Below are 16,136 nucleotides of genomic sequence, written 5' to 3'. Positions count from 1 at the left end.
TACTTAAATGTTTTATTGCCATACCCTCACCTCTTTATTCTCATAGGGGCTTGGGGAAAATCCATTTTCCAGGCCTTCTTTATGCTTCATAAAAGAGCAGAAGCCTACAATTTGGTTCCTAGTGACTCTTGTATCAAACTTGGTTATATAAGGGTATCTGTTCTGTAAAGTAGTGGAGTGATTTATCATGCTTAAAACAGATTAGGTGATCTCTAATAATAATATGAGATAATCTCATCTACGTGAAATCTGTGGAAAGAAAAAACAAGCGATAAATATTTTTCCTTTGTCTCCTTTTACACATAACCTTTTGAAAGTTAGCCTATGCAAGATATAAGATGTGTGGGCTTTCCTATTTTATGTGCTTTCTAGGCCGTCATGTATGTCGATGAATGTCTGACTGAAGAATAGTGTAGTTAACATCAATATTTGGTTCCATTCCCGTAGATACAGTCTAAAGCCTTCAAACTTGCATTTGAAAGGCCTTACAGTTGTTTAAGAACGTATGCTTAGGAGTAGTTAGTTTAGATTTAATGAAATTTATCATAGAAATGTTCACAAACTCACGCTTTCAGTGTTTCTGCCTTTCACTAAAACGCTGTCAGGTTTTCAGCAAAAGCATTGCCATAGCTTCATATAACTCATCCAACTGAGTTAGTTGGACCTGTCTTCTCTGCTACTTGCACAGTGCTGCCTTCCTCTCCTGTGCTAGCATTGGTGCCTCTGCACATCTGTGCCCTCCTTTTCCTCGAGGTGGTCTGAAGTTAGCACGGTACCTTGAACCCGCTTGCTCTCCTGCTGCCAAAAGAGGAATGCAACCTGGAAAGTTCAGACTTAATTTTGCAGTAATTATAACCTTACAATATAGGTGCTTGCACCTGGTTTCCCTTGTATTTATATGCAGAAATTACTGTGAAGTTACTAACATCTTGGGCGCAGAAGTATCTATTCCCCTTTTTTCCATGCCTCTAAAGAAACTAGCTGGAGAGTTCTTACACTTTGAGAAAAATTATAGAAATAAGATGACAATGCGTGATTGTGGTGGGTTTTTAGGCAATTCAGGTAATGAGTGTTTGGTAGGAGAATACTTTGTATGCAGCTCTGATTTGCTAGTATACCATGTGTTTGTAATTTTAAAATCTCGCTGCTGGTTCTGCATAAAGTTCTGTATTTTGAATCTGTCAGTAAATTTCAGGGCTGCAAGTGTTAGTCTAACACTGATTCAGCATTGCATTTGGAGGTGGAGTTGAGCTCAAAAAAAGTACTAAGGTCTGTTATTTTCTAATTCTGAATGCGTAAGGTATGTTGTAGGGTATTTTAATGATGAGAAATAAAGTACTTGAAATGGAACTGCATTTCATTAGTATTTCTTTTGACTGTCATCTTTTTAGAGGATTTTTCTGTAGTTAATATTGCATTTCTTGATTAAAAATGAATTTTACGTTTTTTTTCATAGCTCACAGGAGTCCTAGATGATTGTTTATGTGACATAGAAAGCATCGATGACTTCAATACTTTCAAGATCTTCCCTAAAATACAAAAACTGCAAGAACGTGATTACTTCAGATATTACAAGGTACAATTAGAATGGTATTTTCCTAAATAATTTAAATAAAATCCAGAAAATACAGGGAGGATTACATATCAAATCAACTTGTCAATATAAAGTTGTCTTTTAGAAATCCACAGCTCTTTAATTTGGTTATAACAGGTTTTCAGTCCCTGACAGTTATGTTGGTAATAAGTTGTGTTTGCTGTGTTAATCCTGGAGTCAGTGGCAGTAAATCATGACTGCTTTCATTCAACTGATAAGTGGTAATTTTAAAGGTAGCATCTTTGTACTGCTGCTTCCAGAAAAGGATTGTATATGAGCTTTCTGACAGTGTGCAGAACTTGTCTTCTAAGAAATGTGCATAATTTGAAATTGAAATATTGCAATGATTTCCCTTTGCTGTCTTAGTTCTGATTTTAGTATTTGCTATCTAGAGAACAGTTATTCCTTTGAAAAACAGGTAAAAATATTCAATTTGCAAGTAGTATGTAATGCCCCTTCTTTAGGACTTCAAACACTTTTTTCTTCTGTATTAGAATCTGATAAGCAAAATAAGACTTTGAAGCCTGATACTTCTGTTTTCAGATATGGTTAACTTGAAAGTGAGGCTGCATTTTGACTGAGCTAATCAGATGGTTTCCTGCCACTTGAAAAAGGAGGTTACACTCCTTTAGGGCAGACCAATCCACCCCTTCCCTCTTTTAGCTCTTGGGCTTTTCTGTGCGTTAGGCCAATGCATCTCTTTAACCTGGTAGATTTTTAGTCTTATGTTTGGGGTTTTTTGTTTGGTTGGTTTGGATTTTTTTGCAGAATGTAGAAAGTTATCTAGCTGATCTGAAATCAGAAAAGTATTAAACTCATGCAAGATGGGATTATGAATGTGAAGAAGGAAAAAAAAGTGCTACAATCTTCCCTTTCTAGTCTGAGCAAGCAGTAAGGTAGAACTTCAACCTGAATCTCCTCCTGCTAAACAGTACAGTTCTAACTTCACTTTTCAGGAGATATGCACGTCTTCAGTGATAATACATCATGTAGTAGTAGTAATTAGATTCTCCAGAGGCAACAGAATGATACAAAACAAAAGTATTTGTAGAATAGGAGCAACAGGTATACAAGGTTTTATACAACAGTAATTTCATCCTGCAAATTTAGAGCTGCAAGTCATACTTCAATGCTGTGTTGCAAGCCTACCTCATCTTCCATACTGATCTTCTTAACAGATGGGCTATTAAAATGGCCAATGTGAGTCCACCCATTATCACATGTTATTTAGTACTTGCATTTCTGTTAAACAACTAAACTGAGTTAATCAGAATGTTTTTCACCCTTTTCCCTTTGAAAGGCAACAGAAGGGTTTTTGTTTGTTCTTTTTTTTTAATGTCCCTGAACAGAATCATCGAAGTGCTATTAATCATATAGATGGATGTGGAAATTGTGAGGGCAGGCAATGATTGTCTAGGTCAACTACCGTGTTGCTAAATACTGAATAAGCATGTGGGGAGTATAGTTGTTCTGGGAGTGAAAACACTCCTCTGAAGTTGTTTAATTTTTAATAGGAATTTGGATCATGAACCTTTGTAACTACAGTCATGGTATCCCTGTTGTGATACTGGTCCAACAGCCATAAAAAGCCTAAAACTTTAGTGTATAATACTGAATGGATTAGCTAATTTTTATTTAAAGGCCAAAGAAAACTTCCTGTTTAGTCTTGCTGGAATTGTGCTAGGTGGTTTCTGGATAGAGAGTGGAACACTTCTCAATGGAAGAAATAAAGGAATAAGAAGTTTTGTCTCTATAGTTTTATACATCAAAACACACCAACTATGGAAGCCTTACGATAAGGAATCCAACTTCTAATCTATGACAAATATTGAATAATACTCTAAATTATAATGAGATATAATACTTCAGACCCTGAAGAAAGTAGAAGAACGTTTTGTGTAGTCAGTACATGATTGGTATTGATTAAAGTACAAGTGCAACACAACCTCACAACCTCAGTTTGTCTCAGAAATCTGTGTGTGTGTGCATGTGCGCTGGTTTTTAGTGCTCTTGAATCATTCTGAGACTAGTATGTCTCGGTTTGCAGGTTGTTCTTTCTGCATTAATCTGCAGTTTAAACAGCGTTCTTAAATTTACAGTGTTCCTCTGTGTAAGAACAGCGACTGCCTAGTTGCTTGTACCTTCCTAAGTGTGTTAACATTTTTTAATTGTTTACGTTGCAGAAGGGTTAGTCTAACTATGTTTGCTGGTCTTTTTTTTGGTAGAAATTGATGGGAGAGGCATGTTTTATATAATAGGTCTTAATGTAAAGGTGATGTAAAATTATCACTTCTTTGTGCTTTATTGAAAAAAAAGTTGAGTGAACAAGTAAAAAAAATTCTAAAATTTTACTTTTTGAATTTTTTTACTCAGGATGATGTTTGTGAATTGCATAGAGGAAATGGAAGGGGAAAATGCAACCTAAAATCTCTGCTTTTTATGTATCTGTGCTAGCATAGCTTGACCCGTAATTAGAAGGTAGTTGTCATCACTCCTAAGAAGTCATACCATCTGCTTAATGTCTTGTAAGGGTTTTTTTGACTGAGGAGTCTCTTTAACATTTTAAAGCTGAATTTATAATTCCTAGTCATGCTGAATAAGTACATCAACATGGAATCCTGGAAAACAGTTTTTTCTTTAGATATTATATGGCAGTCTATTTTGTATGCTTGTTTTGAAAATATAGAAAGAATTTCCTTGCTGAAAGGTTTGGCAGAAGAATTTAGTATAATAAAGGGCAGTTGAGCAAGTCAAACATCAAGTTTTGCTCTTTGGGGATCTTTTGTGGTATTGACAGAACATTTGAAGAGGCAACTCTTCTTGTTTTGCTTTAATTTGTATAGCTAGTGCCACAAAAGAATTTATCCTTCAAGCATTAAAGGTTGTTTCTTTATTTCTGGTACATAGTTTTGATTTTTCTTAGCTATAGAAATTTAGAGAATAGACTGGGGGAAGAGTAAAATCTGGCTGTAATGCATCTCAGATTCTTCATATTGTGCCTGCTTTGTATCAGAGGCATACTGATCTGTTTTTATGCTCAGCATAGTGTATATAATGCTGGGGGGAAAAAAATTGAATTTTATTTTTGTTGTTGTTGCTGAGACTCTGGTTTCACAATTCAGTGAATATAACCATTGGGTTTCTGTTACTGTATTCCCCCAAAAGCAGGCCACTTAAAGCAAATCACTGATCCAGTGCGAACGTACTCTGCCAGTTAAATGTGTTCAAAGCATAAAGTTGTTTGTTTTTTTTTAATGGAATAGTTGTTCCAGATGGCTCAGTGATTTCAGTTTTTCTCCAAATTAGAAGATTTGAGTTTTGATTGTTTCTTTTATCAGGAACCCTTCAGATACCATATGCAGTGGGGTTGATCAGAGCTTTGGATTTAGAGTCCAGTTACCAATTCTTTGCCCAAGGGGCTGTTCAGTCACTACAGTACTCAGTGTTCAAGCTTTGCTTCCTGCCTATGTTTCTCCTTATGTAAAGTGAAAGTATAGAATATAAATTACATGAATTAGAAAAACATTCATACACACAAGGAGAAAACATGTTTTTCCAAATACTAAATAGATGAGTTGTTTAGTCCCAACCTTATAACCTGTTAGGTACAGCAAGAATGTTGTTCTTTATAGTGTGTAGCTATTAATTTACTGTACTATTTTTTCCATAAGATAGCGTAAGGACTAGTTTTCTAACTTAAGATATATAGATTTAATTATTTTTTATAAGCACATTTATAATTCTTCCATGTTTATGTGGAAAATGCTCTAAGTCCTGATGCCATCCATGCGGTATTAGACTTAATTTTTCAGTGTGTTTTATAAAACCCTTGCTGTGTCTGAGTAGAGAATCAAATTCACTATCTGCAACAGTTACAAATAAGAAGTGATATATCGTTCAAGGTGTAGCGTGTTGGATGAAAGTAGTGACTTCAGCTGAATATCTTCCTGAGTAGCATTTATCAGCTGAAGAGAAGTAGTACAAGCTGTACTAAAGGAAAACAAAGTAAAATAATTTAAGTAATTTCTGTGTTCTGTGGGGTTTTTTTACTTTGAAAGTATTAAAACTGACTTATCTTGAAAATAGTGGTTGCTAGTGAGGGTAAATGCTTCGTATTTTATTTGTAATGTTAGATTTCAAAGGTTAGATTTGCAGTGTTTCATTTTAACCATGCCAGAAAACCTTTAGTCTGTATTCTTCAGTTTAGGAGTGGTGAGGTCAAAGTGGTTTTTTATCATTAATGTTTGTTAGTATGTATGTGGCTATGTAAAAGAAAGCTGGGATTAATTTTTTTTTCTTTCACTGACTTTCACATTGACAATCCAAGTGTAGTAAAGTAAATCTCTTGCCATGTGGTATATACTAATATACATGTACCCCCTGCCTTTATTGTGCCATTCGATGACAAATAGAAGCACTAAACATCACAGGATTTGCTGGTAATGTTGCTGAAGTGATTTCTCTTCATTACATATATCTGTACTATACCAGCTCTCTAATTTGAGGCCATCATGATACCCATTTTTCCGTTACTAGCTATGATGCTTAGTAAAGATTGCTGGTTTTTATTGCTTGAAATATGAAATGACCCAAGCACTTACTTGAATTAGTAAACTTGTGCCTTAGTCTGTCCTCTATCAAATGTTTTTTCTTGATCAGTATATTACAAGTACAAGCGTTTTAGAGCTGCTTATGTCTAATTTGCCTTTTTTTAGTAGTGTATTTACTGTTCTGAAGTTGTATTAGTAGTGAGATATTTAATTTGTGCTTTAATGTGCTACGTGTTTGTGACCACAGGAGACCATTATCACTAACAAGTCCACTGCAGCAAGTTTCAGCTTCCTTGCTCAGAGGGAGAGTATTTAAAAGAAACCAACCAACCACCCAAACCCCCCCAAAACCCACAAACTTAAAGTACTAAATTTAACCCTTTTTCCTTGTATCCTTTCCTATAATTTGAGTGTATTTCCTGATACTAACAACTGTTTTTTTTAAAGCTGCCTTATGTAATTGTTGATTGTGAGCTCTTGGTTTTGTATGTTTAGGTAAACCTGAAGAGACCATGCCCGTTTTGGGCTGATGATGGCCATTGTTCTATCAAAGATTGTCATGTAGAGCCTTGTCCTGAGGTATGAATCAAATAATATAAAATAGAAAAAGACTATTTTTTGGTTAAAAACTTGGCTAATTTGCAGTGACTAATATTATACTAACAATATTTCCTAATGAGAACCTAAATTTAAATAAGAGTGGCAAAAAAATTATTTTACATTTCAAAAGTAGAAATACAAAGTATTCTAAGGTCTTTTTTATTGGTAAAATTACTAACTTTAAGAATGTCTTATCTAAGCTCTAGCACTGTTTTGGATATAACACTTTGAGAAGATAAGGGAGCAAGTTAATGATTTTTTAAAAAGTTTTCTTTTACCTCTGCAGGAATTACATTTAATTTGCAGATTTTAATGAAGTGTAATCATTTCTAGGAACAGTGTAAAAACTGGGTTTTATTTTTTTATTTTTAGAGCAAAATACCTGTTGGGATTAAGGCTGGGAGCTCTAACAAAGTAAGTAGTTCTTTCTGATTGTTTTTAACATTAATCTTAACATTACAGTAGCTATGTGACTTTTTATTACAAACCTTCAGACTTGGCACAGTGATGAAATCGTTAACATAGCCGATCAGTTACGTGGCTTTACATTTTTACTTTTATGTATAATAGTGTTTCTGTCATAGGTGGTACTGTCATGTTATTCTGTCATAGCTTGAACTGTGCAACACTGTATCAGTGAATGAAAGAGGCATTTTAAGACTGTTCTAGAAAGGAGTCTTCTAGTAGGCGTTTGATCTTCCTGATTGATTAATCTTGAGAGATATAAGTGTTAATTAGTAGCCAAAGAGTATGCTGTTCTTAAGATACTTCACATGAGCATATTGAGTTAGACTTCAGAAGTGAAGAATCAGCCACCTTTTGCTTTCATCACAGTAAAGAAACTGGGATAGCTGCTTTGGGAAGCTGACAATCTCATTTAATATCCATTTTAAGGAAACATCAAACTCACCTTAGTATGAACGTTTTCTTTCAAGGACTATGCAAGTTCTGTACTATTAGCCTGTGCTTGGTCCATCTGGGGAAGACCTGCATCTTGTGGATTATCCTTAAAGTATTGTTTTTTTCTTCTGGGGACATAGGTGGCCAGTTTCTGTCTTTCATCCTGATAGCGTTTGCCTTGTAAAGGTGAAAACAACCAACAGCACCTTTTTAGTAATGAGAGGTAAAATCTCTTAAGTAGATACAGTGTAGAATCCTGTGGAGAAGTTTTCTGTGGTCTAAGTGCTTGACTTATGTGCAGTTTCCTATTGCCCTTCTCCTAACGTAGATGAGCTTGTTAACTTTCAGCTTTATTTAGGCTTTTGGGGGGGATTTTTTTTTGTTTTTTGCTGAACCATAGAGAGAACAGTTCTTCTTTTAAAAGCTCATCTAGCCATAAAGACCAGGGTTACACTTGCACAACTTCCCCACAGAAGTGCAGTTAGCAACAGAGGATCTCTTTTTGACTTTTGGCACCAGTGTAAGCTTTTTGAAATAGTGCTGGTGAGGCACAGAGTAGCCCCTTTCTATAGTCCTGTTATATTTGTGTGATGAACACATTTTGGGGTGCTAGACATTAAAGATCTGTTATGACAGCTGCTGTATTAAACTTTGAAGCAAGGGACAGGGTGCAGTAACTCAAGGTTACAACGCTGAACTTAGTACTTTACGTCTTCTGTTTTTCTTCCAGAAACTGCTCTAGGTGATCCTGCTTTGGCAGGAACATATACTTTGTACTGATCCAATAGCTGTTGCTGTTAAACACTGGAGAATAGCAAAGCCTGGCAACATTTCATAGAATCATGGAATGGTTTGGGTTGGACAGGACCTTAAAGATCATCTAGTTCCAACCCTCCTGCCATGTGCAGGGACACCTTCTGCTAGACCATGTTGCTCAAAGCCCCACCCAACCTGGCCTTGAACACTTCCAGGGATGGGGCATCCACAGTTTCTCTGGGCAGCCTGTTCCAGTGTCTCACCACCCTCGCAGTAAAGAATTTCTTCCTAATATCTAATCTAAATCTACCCTTTTTCAGTTTGAAACCATTATTCCTTGTCCAATCACTAAACTCCCTGACAGAGACCCTCTCAATCTTTTCTGTAGGCCCCCTTTAAGTACTGGAAGGCAGCAATAAGGTTTTCCTGGAGCCTTCCCTTTTCCAGGTTGAACAACCCCAACTCGCTCATCCTACCCTCACAGGGGAGGTGCTCCATCCCCTGATCGTCTTCCTGGCCCTCCTCTGGATCTGCTCAAGCAGGTTTTGAGACTTGAATGTTTATTCTGTTTGAAACCTTAAATTTAGGATTATATTCTTGGCACTAATTTTTTCACTTCGGGATAAGGATCGGTTCGCAGCTCTAGACATGCAGAATGTTTATTTCAGTATCTCAGTATGTCATTTCACCAGCAATGCCAGTTTCATTCTAGGTCAGGTCCATTAATTGTTCAGATATTTCCATTTAACATCTGTATGATGCTAAAGAATGAGCCTCCATATCTGGCAGATAAAAAAATGGAGTGCAAAGTTCCTTCTAGAGTAAATATTTGTAATGGTCAAGGGCCCTAACAAATTTAAATTATTAGGGTGTTTTAATCTCCTTCACTTCTTTGTCTACAGTAGAATCTGCTATTTTTCCTTGTATTGGTTCTGACAAATGCATTTTTAAAGCAAGTTGTCTTACTCATCTTAACAGTTTTAATTAAATCCTTTCTCTCAAGAAATATTGTGATATGTGTTGTGGTCATACTTTGACTCTGGCATCTTGAAATGAACTATGTCCTCAGAAATGAACTATTTTTTATTTTAAAAATTAGCAAATTATTGTTGTTTGCTATTTCTGAAGGGCTGACCAAAGCTTTTAGCTTACTTTTTTTTTTTGAGCTGGTTTTGGATAATAATCCTTCATATCAATATGTTATGTGCCCTGAAGTGAAGGGAAACCAGCAGTTTACCTTTATGTAAAAGCTGTAAGTAACTTAACATCAAATAATTTTCTGTATTTCTTAAGGATTGTGTCAAGTTAGAATCCTGTGTAAACCTAAGGCTCAATCTGCAAAAACACACACAAAAAAACCCCAAACCAAAAACTTCAAAAAAGAGGAAATTTGGTTTGTTTATCTTTTAAGAAAGCACTGATACTATCTATTATGTTTCAAAAGTGTTAGAAGGATTTTTTGAGTTTTAAACTGACGGACTTAAATTCCTTGTTGACATAACCATATTCTTGTAGAACAGTGGAATTTAATCTTCAGTTTGCCTTAGAAGTATTCTAATAGTAAGTATTTTAGTGGATTACTCTTCTAAAAATACTGTAGAATCAGAGTTTAGCTTAAATACTTCAGTTTTGGGTTTAAAATAATCAAAATTTGAGTTCAGCTTGCAAAGCCTCTCTTCCAGACCTTTGCATATCTAAAGCATGCCAATGAATAGCATTAAATGAAATAGGAGGGAAAGATGGCCAAAGCTGATAGATTTTCTTACTGAAATGACCAGTGAACCTTGGGGTATGATTATGCTTGCAAAATCAAGACATGTTTATAGGTATGACACTGCTTGTCTTCCAAGATCCTTTTACAAGAATGTAAATAAGTATCTGAAACACTTCAGAACTCCATTTAATTCAAACAACAACAAAAAAAACCCCCAATCAATCAAAATTTTGACATATTTAGCTGAATTTTCTGTGATAGTTAAAGCCACAGAATAAAATTTGCCTAATGGAATTAAGTGAAGACAAATGGAGATAAGAAATGTTCCAGTATCACTTTCTGCTTCTAGAATCTGATGATTTTCCCTGATACTAGCCAGTTCACTACTAAACCTAGAAATACCTTTCATAGCACCTATTCTGAGAAAATTTTAGGTAATTCATTTGTATATTAAGTGTGAACTGTCTTACAGTATTCAAAAGCGGCAAATAATTCGAAAGAATTGGAAGACTGTGAGCAAGCTAACAAACTGGGAGCAGTTAACAGTACCTTAAGGTATGCTGTGATTTGCAACAGTAGTACAAAAGTAGTAACAAAGGAGCATTTAATTTTGTCTGTCTTGTTCTTGCAACGTGCTGGTTTTTGTTCTCCATTCTTTCCTTAGCCCATTAGAAAGTAAATGTGAAATGATGCAAGAAAATCGGAAGGTAAATATGTTAAGTAGACTTCTTTTAAAAAAAAAAAGGACACTGTGGTATTATTTGAACGAAGTATCTTACAACATCAGGAGTTGTAGGAAACTTGCAAATAAACCCACCTTTTTTTGTACTTTTTACCAGTATCAGTCTTTGTTCTTGATGACTGTGCTGGATTAAGGGATTCTGTCCCACTGTTACACTGACGTGCCTGTTTGTGATCATTTAGTGAATCAAATCAGGGAGCTTTGAGTTACTTCTGTTGGAAAAGTTATTTTTAGCTTGGATCAATTCCCTGATCTTGCTTATTGCAAGGTATAGTAAAGAATGGGTGGGAGGAATTCTGCAGGATGGTGTTGCTCCTGAGTAGGAAAGTACGTGGAACAACACTTAGAAGAACTTGCATTCTACTAGATTCCCCACCTTTAACAAGCAGAAGACTCAATTCTTAACTGTTAATGGAGAGGTCACAGATTTGGCCACAGATTTCAGCAGATCTACCCAACAGATATGTTGAAACTCTTTCCTGTCATCTGACAGATAAGGACTCCCATGAAAAAGTGACTGCTGCTGCCTGGTGTGTGTTGTTTTAAACCAGACTGGGCAGAGCCCTTATCCGAGTTTTTTCAGGGGAAATAAGAATCTATTAATACTGTTCCACTCCTGTAGGGCAAAAGAATGCGAGGTTGAGTACATGTATGGTGAGCTAAAGAGAATGCCTTTTGTAAGAGTAGGATAGACTATTGAAGTTGAGAGAGAGTAGGTTATGGACCCTGCAAGTGCAGGAAGAATTTGTGCTTTGTAGGCAAACCTCCATGTTTTCTACCTAGCAATGCGTCATCTTCATGGTCTTGGGTTATTTTCCTTTATCAATTCTTATTTCTTGCGGTTATCAAATCTTGCACCCTAGTAATTACTGGAGAAGTTCCTTGCCTAATGCCAAGTGTGAAGTCTCCTGTTGTGATTTGGCAGCAGGTTAGAAATTCATCGTTACAGAATTGCCTCTGTAGAATCGAGCTAGCACTGATTTGACTGAACAAAGTAAGTTGTTTTCGTTAATTCAGGGTGCCTTGTTGCACCCTGGAGCAGAGTTCCCAGTCCTAACTTTGCTTACGTTTTGCTGTCAGTAATGTGGCATCAGTAGTTCTGTGCTGCACCTAAGTGTAGAGGAAAGCATTCAGCTTTTGGCACTGTTTGTGTTTCATAGCATGGGAACTTCAAAGTACTTGTCTCTCTGTACAGTACACATTTGAAAATGCTGGGGTGACTGGAATACCATTATTATTTAAAAGGCTTAATTTAAATCGTATTAATATAGTATATCTTTGAAGAGGCATTTAGACTTCCACTCTCCCACTAAAAAGTACAGGTTATGAAAATATGATTCCTCCTTCCCCCCTGACAGTACAAAGTAGTACTTTGAAAAGCATTAAAAATGTATGGTATGAAAGTGTTTTACCAAGCTCCTCCCAAGGGACAAGAAGGCACAGCCCCTGCACAGTTTGCTCAAGTAATGATGGCAAAATCTTTCATTCTGTCTTAATGTTTAAAAGATGACTTTTTACAGTATTGCAGTTGATGCCTGCTTGAATCTCTGCACAGCTAACAAGTGGTAGCTCCATATAATCTCAAGTTTCAGATATAGTAATTCAGAACCTATTTCCAAGTTAGCTACTATATGTGGATGTAGATCTTATTGATGTTGTTTATTTAAAAGTTTAAAATCAAATGTATTTTTTTCCCCTCAGTAACCAAAGTAAGGAGGCTTTCATTGACTGGGCAAGATACGATGATTCACAGGATCATTTTTGTGAACTTGATGGTAAAATGTTTAAGTTTCTTCAGAGTTTTTGTTTTATTTGCTGTCTTAAACACAAAATATTATAGTTTTTGTGGAAATAACCATTTTTTTTTAATTTTGGTGGTAAATGGGGATGTGACAGTTCATATCATCTGACATGCAAAGAATGTGATTTTTTACAAGGAGCATTTGGTAGTCTACACAGTGCACATTCCCTGTTGCCTCTTGTTAATATAGCGAACAGGAGGCTTTTATGGAAATAAAAAAGAAGGTAAATGGGAGGGGTTTAGCATATTTTTTTTAAAAAAGGTTCTGTTCACAAAAGTTGTGTCTAGTGCAAATAAAAGACAAATTACCCTCAGCTAATGCAGTTTCTTACTATATTTTTTGGTGCTATTCTGCTGTCTGTGCTTGGACAGAGTTTGCTCTTTCAGCCTTCCTATGTTTCCAAATGATCTCTGCACTAAATTCACCCTTATTTGTGAGGACTTTCTTATTGTTAAAACATTAGGATGCTAGATGGTGTCTTCCCTTTGCTCCACATACCTGAGTCTTTTTATTTGCTTGTAACATTCAAAGCTCAAAAGAATGTTTTTCAGATAATGGGAATTACAAAGTTCAGGAAGGCTAAAGGCCTTTTGAATAAATAAATGAAGTTTTCTATGCTGGGAAGACTTGGTCATAATGCAAGATGTTTAAGCTACCTTTAAGCTGTTCTTTAGTGTCACCTGAGAAAGTAGCAGCTGTAATGGACTTAACAACTATGGTTCTCTTTCAGCACTTCCTTTGTGTCTTATCTGTAAAAACTTTCTGTATAAGCCGTTTCTGTAATATAGTCGGTGATCATTACTGTAGATCTGAACTGTCATATGCAATCAGCTGCTGTTGTTTCTGCTGTCTTCAATCTGCCTACTTCCTTTTTTAAGAGGACTTAATTGGGAAAGGTATAGTTTAGGAGCATTTATTTTAGAAGTAATACTGACTTAAGTAGTTCCTATTTGTACCTCCATCTCTCCTTATGTCATGCCCTGTAGAAGGAGGATGTACTGCCCCCAGCTGTGTTCTTCCAGTGATTTTTTTTCTTTTTTGCACTGGCTGTGGCATGCATCTTTCTGCATGGTAAGCTGATTCAGCGTACTTGAATAGCAGGAAAGTAAGTTGACATCTCCCTCACATCTCCTGGATTATTGTGATGAACTGGCTTATCAGGTGAGTTTGTGAGCTGGAGCAGGGAGACATGAGGGAGAATCACTACTGGGAGTGAGTGGGAGGAGGTAGAAGCTCTTCTCTTCCTGGTGGTGAGAGAGCTCTTAATTCACTCAACTGTAGCACAAAACTATATAATCAATTTTACTTTTCGCTAGCTTTTTATTTGACTTAAACTAGATAAGGGAATTGATCTAGCTGAAAAAAACTTCATAACTCAGGTCAGCTTTCCATCTTTCTGTTGCACTGCCCCACAGACTCAGTTGTATGTGGATAACAAGAAGAAAAAATGAAGACTTCAAGTGACCAGAAAGTGTAGAATCTGCCTAGGTTAGCTATGCTGTCAAAAAAATAAAGCAAGCTACAATTCGGCTTTGTCTCATCTGGCACTCAGTGTGTTGTTGTGCGTCTTGTGTCTGTCTTTTGTTTGTTTTTGCTACTACTGCTGAAGCGATGCTTAACTGCTCATGCAGAATCATCTCTTCTTTTTAGAGCAGTTTTCACTTTCTGTTAATGTGGCTTTTTTCGACATCTGGGGAAATAACTCAGTGGCCCTGCTTGGCCTGTTCCTATGAATAGTCTCTGGACTACTGGCTTTTATTGTATGTGGGTTTTTTTAAGCATGAGTTGCTCCTGACCTAGAATTTCAAAGGAGGGAATTCTTCCTGCTTTTTACTGGTTGTAGCTCAAAACTTAAGTCTCTATTCTTATGGAGTTTTTAAGCAGAGAGTACTGTTCCACAGTTTTCTTTGGGTATGTTGCCTGAATTTGTAGTCATCTTTAGAGATGAGGATATAACTTGTTGAAATGCTGCTTAAATAACATCTTTCTTGCCATACACAACACAGCGTTCTGCACTATGCTGAATGTTTGCTTAGTTAAGCCATGTGAATCAGGCTTTCTGGCGGTATGCAAGGGTGTCTGGGGAAAAAAGGGATTTAGCTAATAAACATACAATATTTCCCAACTACGAGATGCACCTTGACCTTTTCTTTATGAAGCAGCCCCTGTAGCAGAATACCCATCTTAAAAAAAGCAACACCATCCCACCCCCAGCCAAATACTGTCAGACAAATAAACCCTGAATTTGAAGCCTATTTAAAACAAAACACTGTTTTATCTCTTAGCATAGGGTGAGAGAACATACTGCATGACAAGTGTTTATGGTGGATTTGGAGAAGCCACATAGAAGGTGTTCAGACATTGTTGAAATTATGGCCACACATGAGACTTTGGACTAAATTTCATAGTTTTGAGCTTTTTATTTAGTGTGTATATTGCTGTGTTTTTACTGTACAAGGCATTTATAAATGAACTGGAAGACACAATAGTATTTTATGAGACTTCTTATTTATATTTAATTGTGTGACTCTTTTTTAACTGATCAGTTAGAATGTGTAACAAAAGGTTTCCTATTTAGATGAGAGATCTCCAGATGCCCAGTATGTGGATTTGCTGCTGAATCCAGAACGTTACACTGGATACAAGGGGCCTTCTGCTTGGAGAGTGTGGAACAGCATCTACGAAGAAAACTGCTTCAAGTAATTGTGAGGGAGTGGAAGCCTGTTTCTTAGACTTGCATTTCAATTTAGCTTAAAACTGATTTTTTGTGTTTTCTAACTTACTTTCTAGGCCTCGATCTGTCTATCGTCCTTTAAATCCACTGGCGCCTAGTAGGGGTGGGTCTCATCTGTTTTACTTTCTAATGCAGTTCCTTTAACACAGTGACTGTTGCAGTACAAGTGATAGAAATAGTAATCTATAGGCTGTAGATGTGCTTTCTGCTTTTTAAATTTCCTCTGCAGAAGTAGCCGTCCATTTTCAATATTTAGACTGAGGTTTGTGATACCTGATTACATCCATGCGTAATCCTATGCATATGAATAGGCTTGTTAATGTCAGGGGAACTAACATGAAAACTCAAGTCTCAAAACTGTTTAGTAAGTGTCACAGGAAGTTTCCAGTGTGAATGGGAAGGAGTTAAAGTTCAACAAAAATTGCAGCACTCTTGTATTCATGGTATTTTTTCCTAAGGCATTTAATTTAATCACTTTAGCTCATAGTCATCCTAGTGTCATGTGGCTCTATGTTTTCCATCCATAATGTGTAGTTTATTACAAATGTCCAAATAATTGCATTATTTGAAGAAATAGTGGATATTTAGGAAGGCTCAGTTATCTGCAAAAATGTAAAAAAACCAAAAAAGTATGCCAATTACTTGGGGTTTAAGTTTTCAAATTTAAATTGAAAACTAAAACCTGGTGTTCCAAATGAATCAGCTTTCCCCTGTCGGTGTGCCTCATTTCTCTAAAAAATAAAC

At 36.2% G+C, this 16,136-nt stretch overlaps 1 protein-coding gene across 1 annotated transcript; it reads left to right on the top strand.

The window, feature by feature from the left end:
- Nucleotides 1–1,456: 1,456 nt before the first annotated feature.
- On the top strand, nt 1,457–15,495 carry LOC104493884 (ERO1-like protein beta; the record flags this gene model as incomplete). The annotated part of the gene is made up of 7 exons (XM_010136647.1): nt 1,457–1,576; nt 6,640–6,723; nt 7,117–7,158; nt 10,587–10,669; nt 12,558–12,631; nt 15,237–15,357; nt 15,449–15,495. Coding segments are annotated over 7 exons (571 nt in total), but the record flags the coding sequence as incomplete, so codon positions are not given.
- Between the last annotated feature and the right edge of the window lie 641 nt (nt 15,496–16,136).

The sequence above is a fragment of the Buceros rhinoceros genome, unplaced genomic scaffold (genome assembly GCF_000710305.1).
Source record: "Buceros rhinoceros silvestris isolate BGI_N320 unplaced genomic scaffold, ASM71030v1 scaffold1685, whole genome shotgun sequence".
Lineage (NCBI taxonomy): Eukaryota > Metazoa > Chordata > Aves > Bucerotiformes > Bucerotidae > Buceros > Buceros rhinoceros.
Note: the sequence above shows the minus strand (reverse complement) of the source record. Positions and strands in the feature narration are given on the sequence as shown.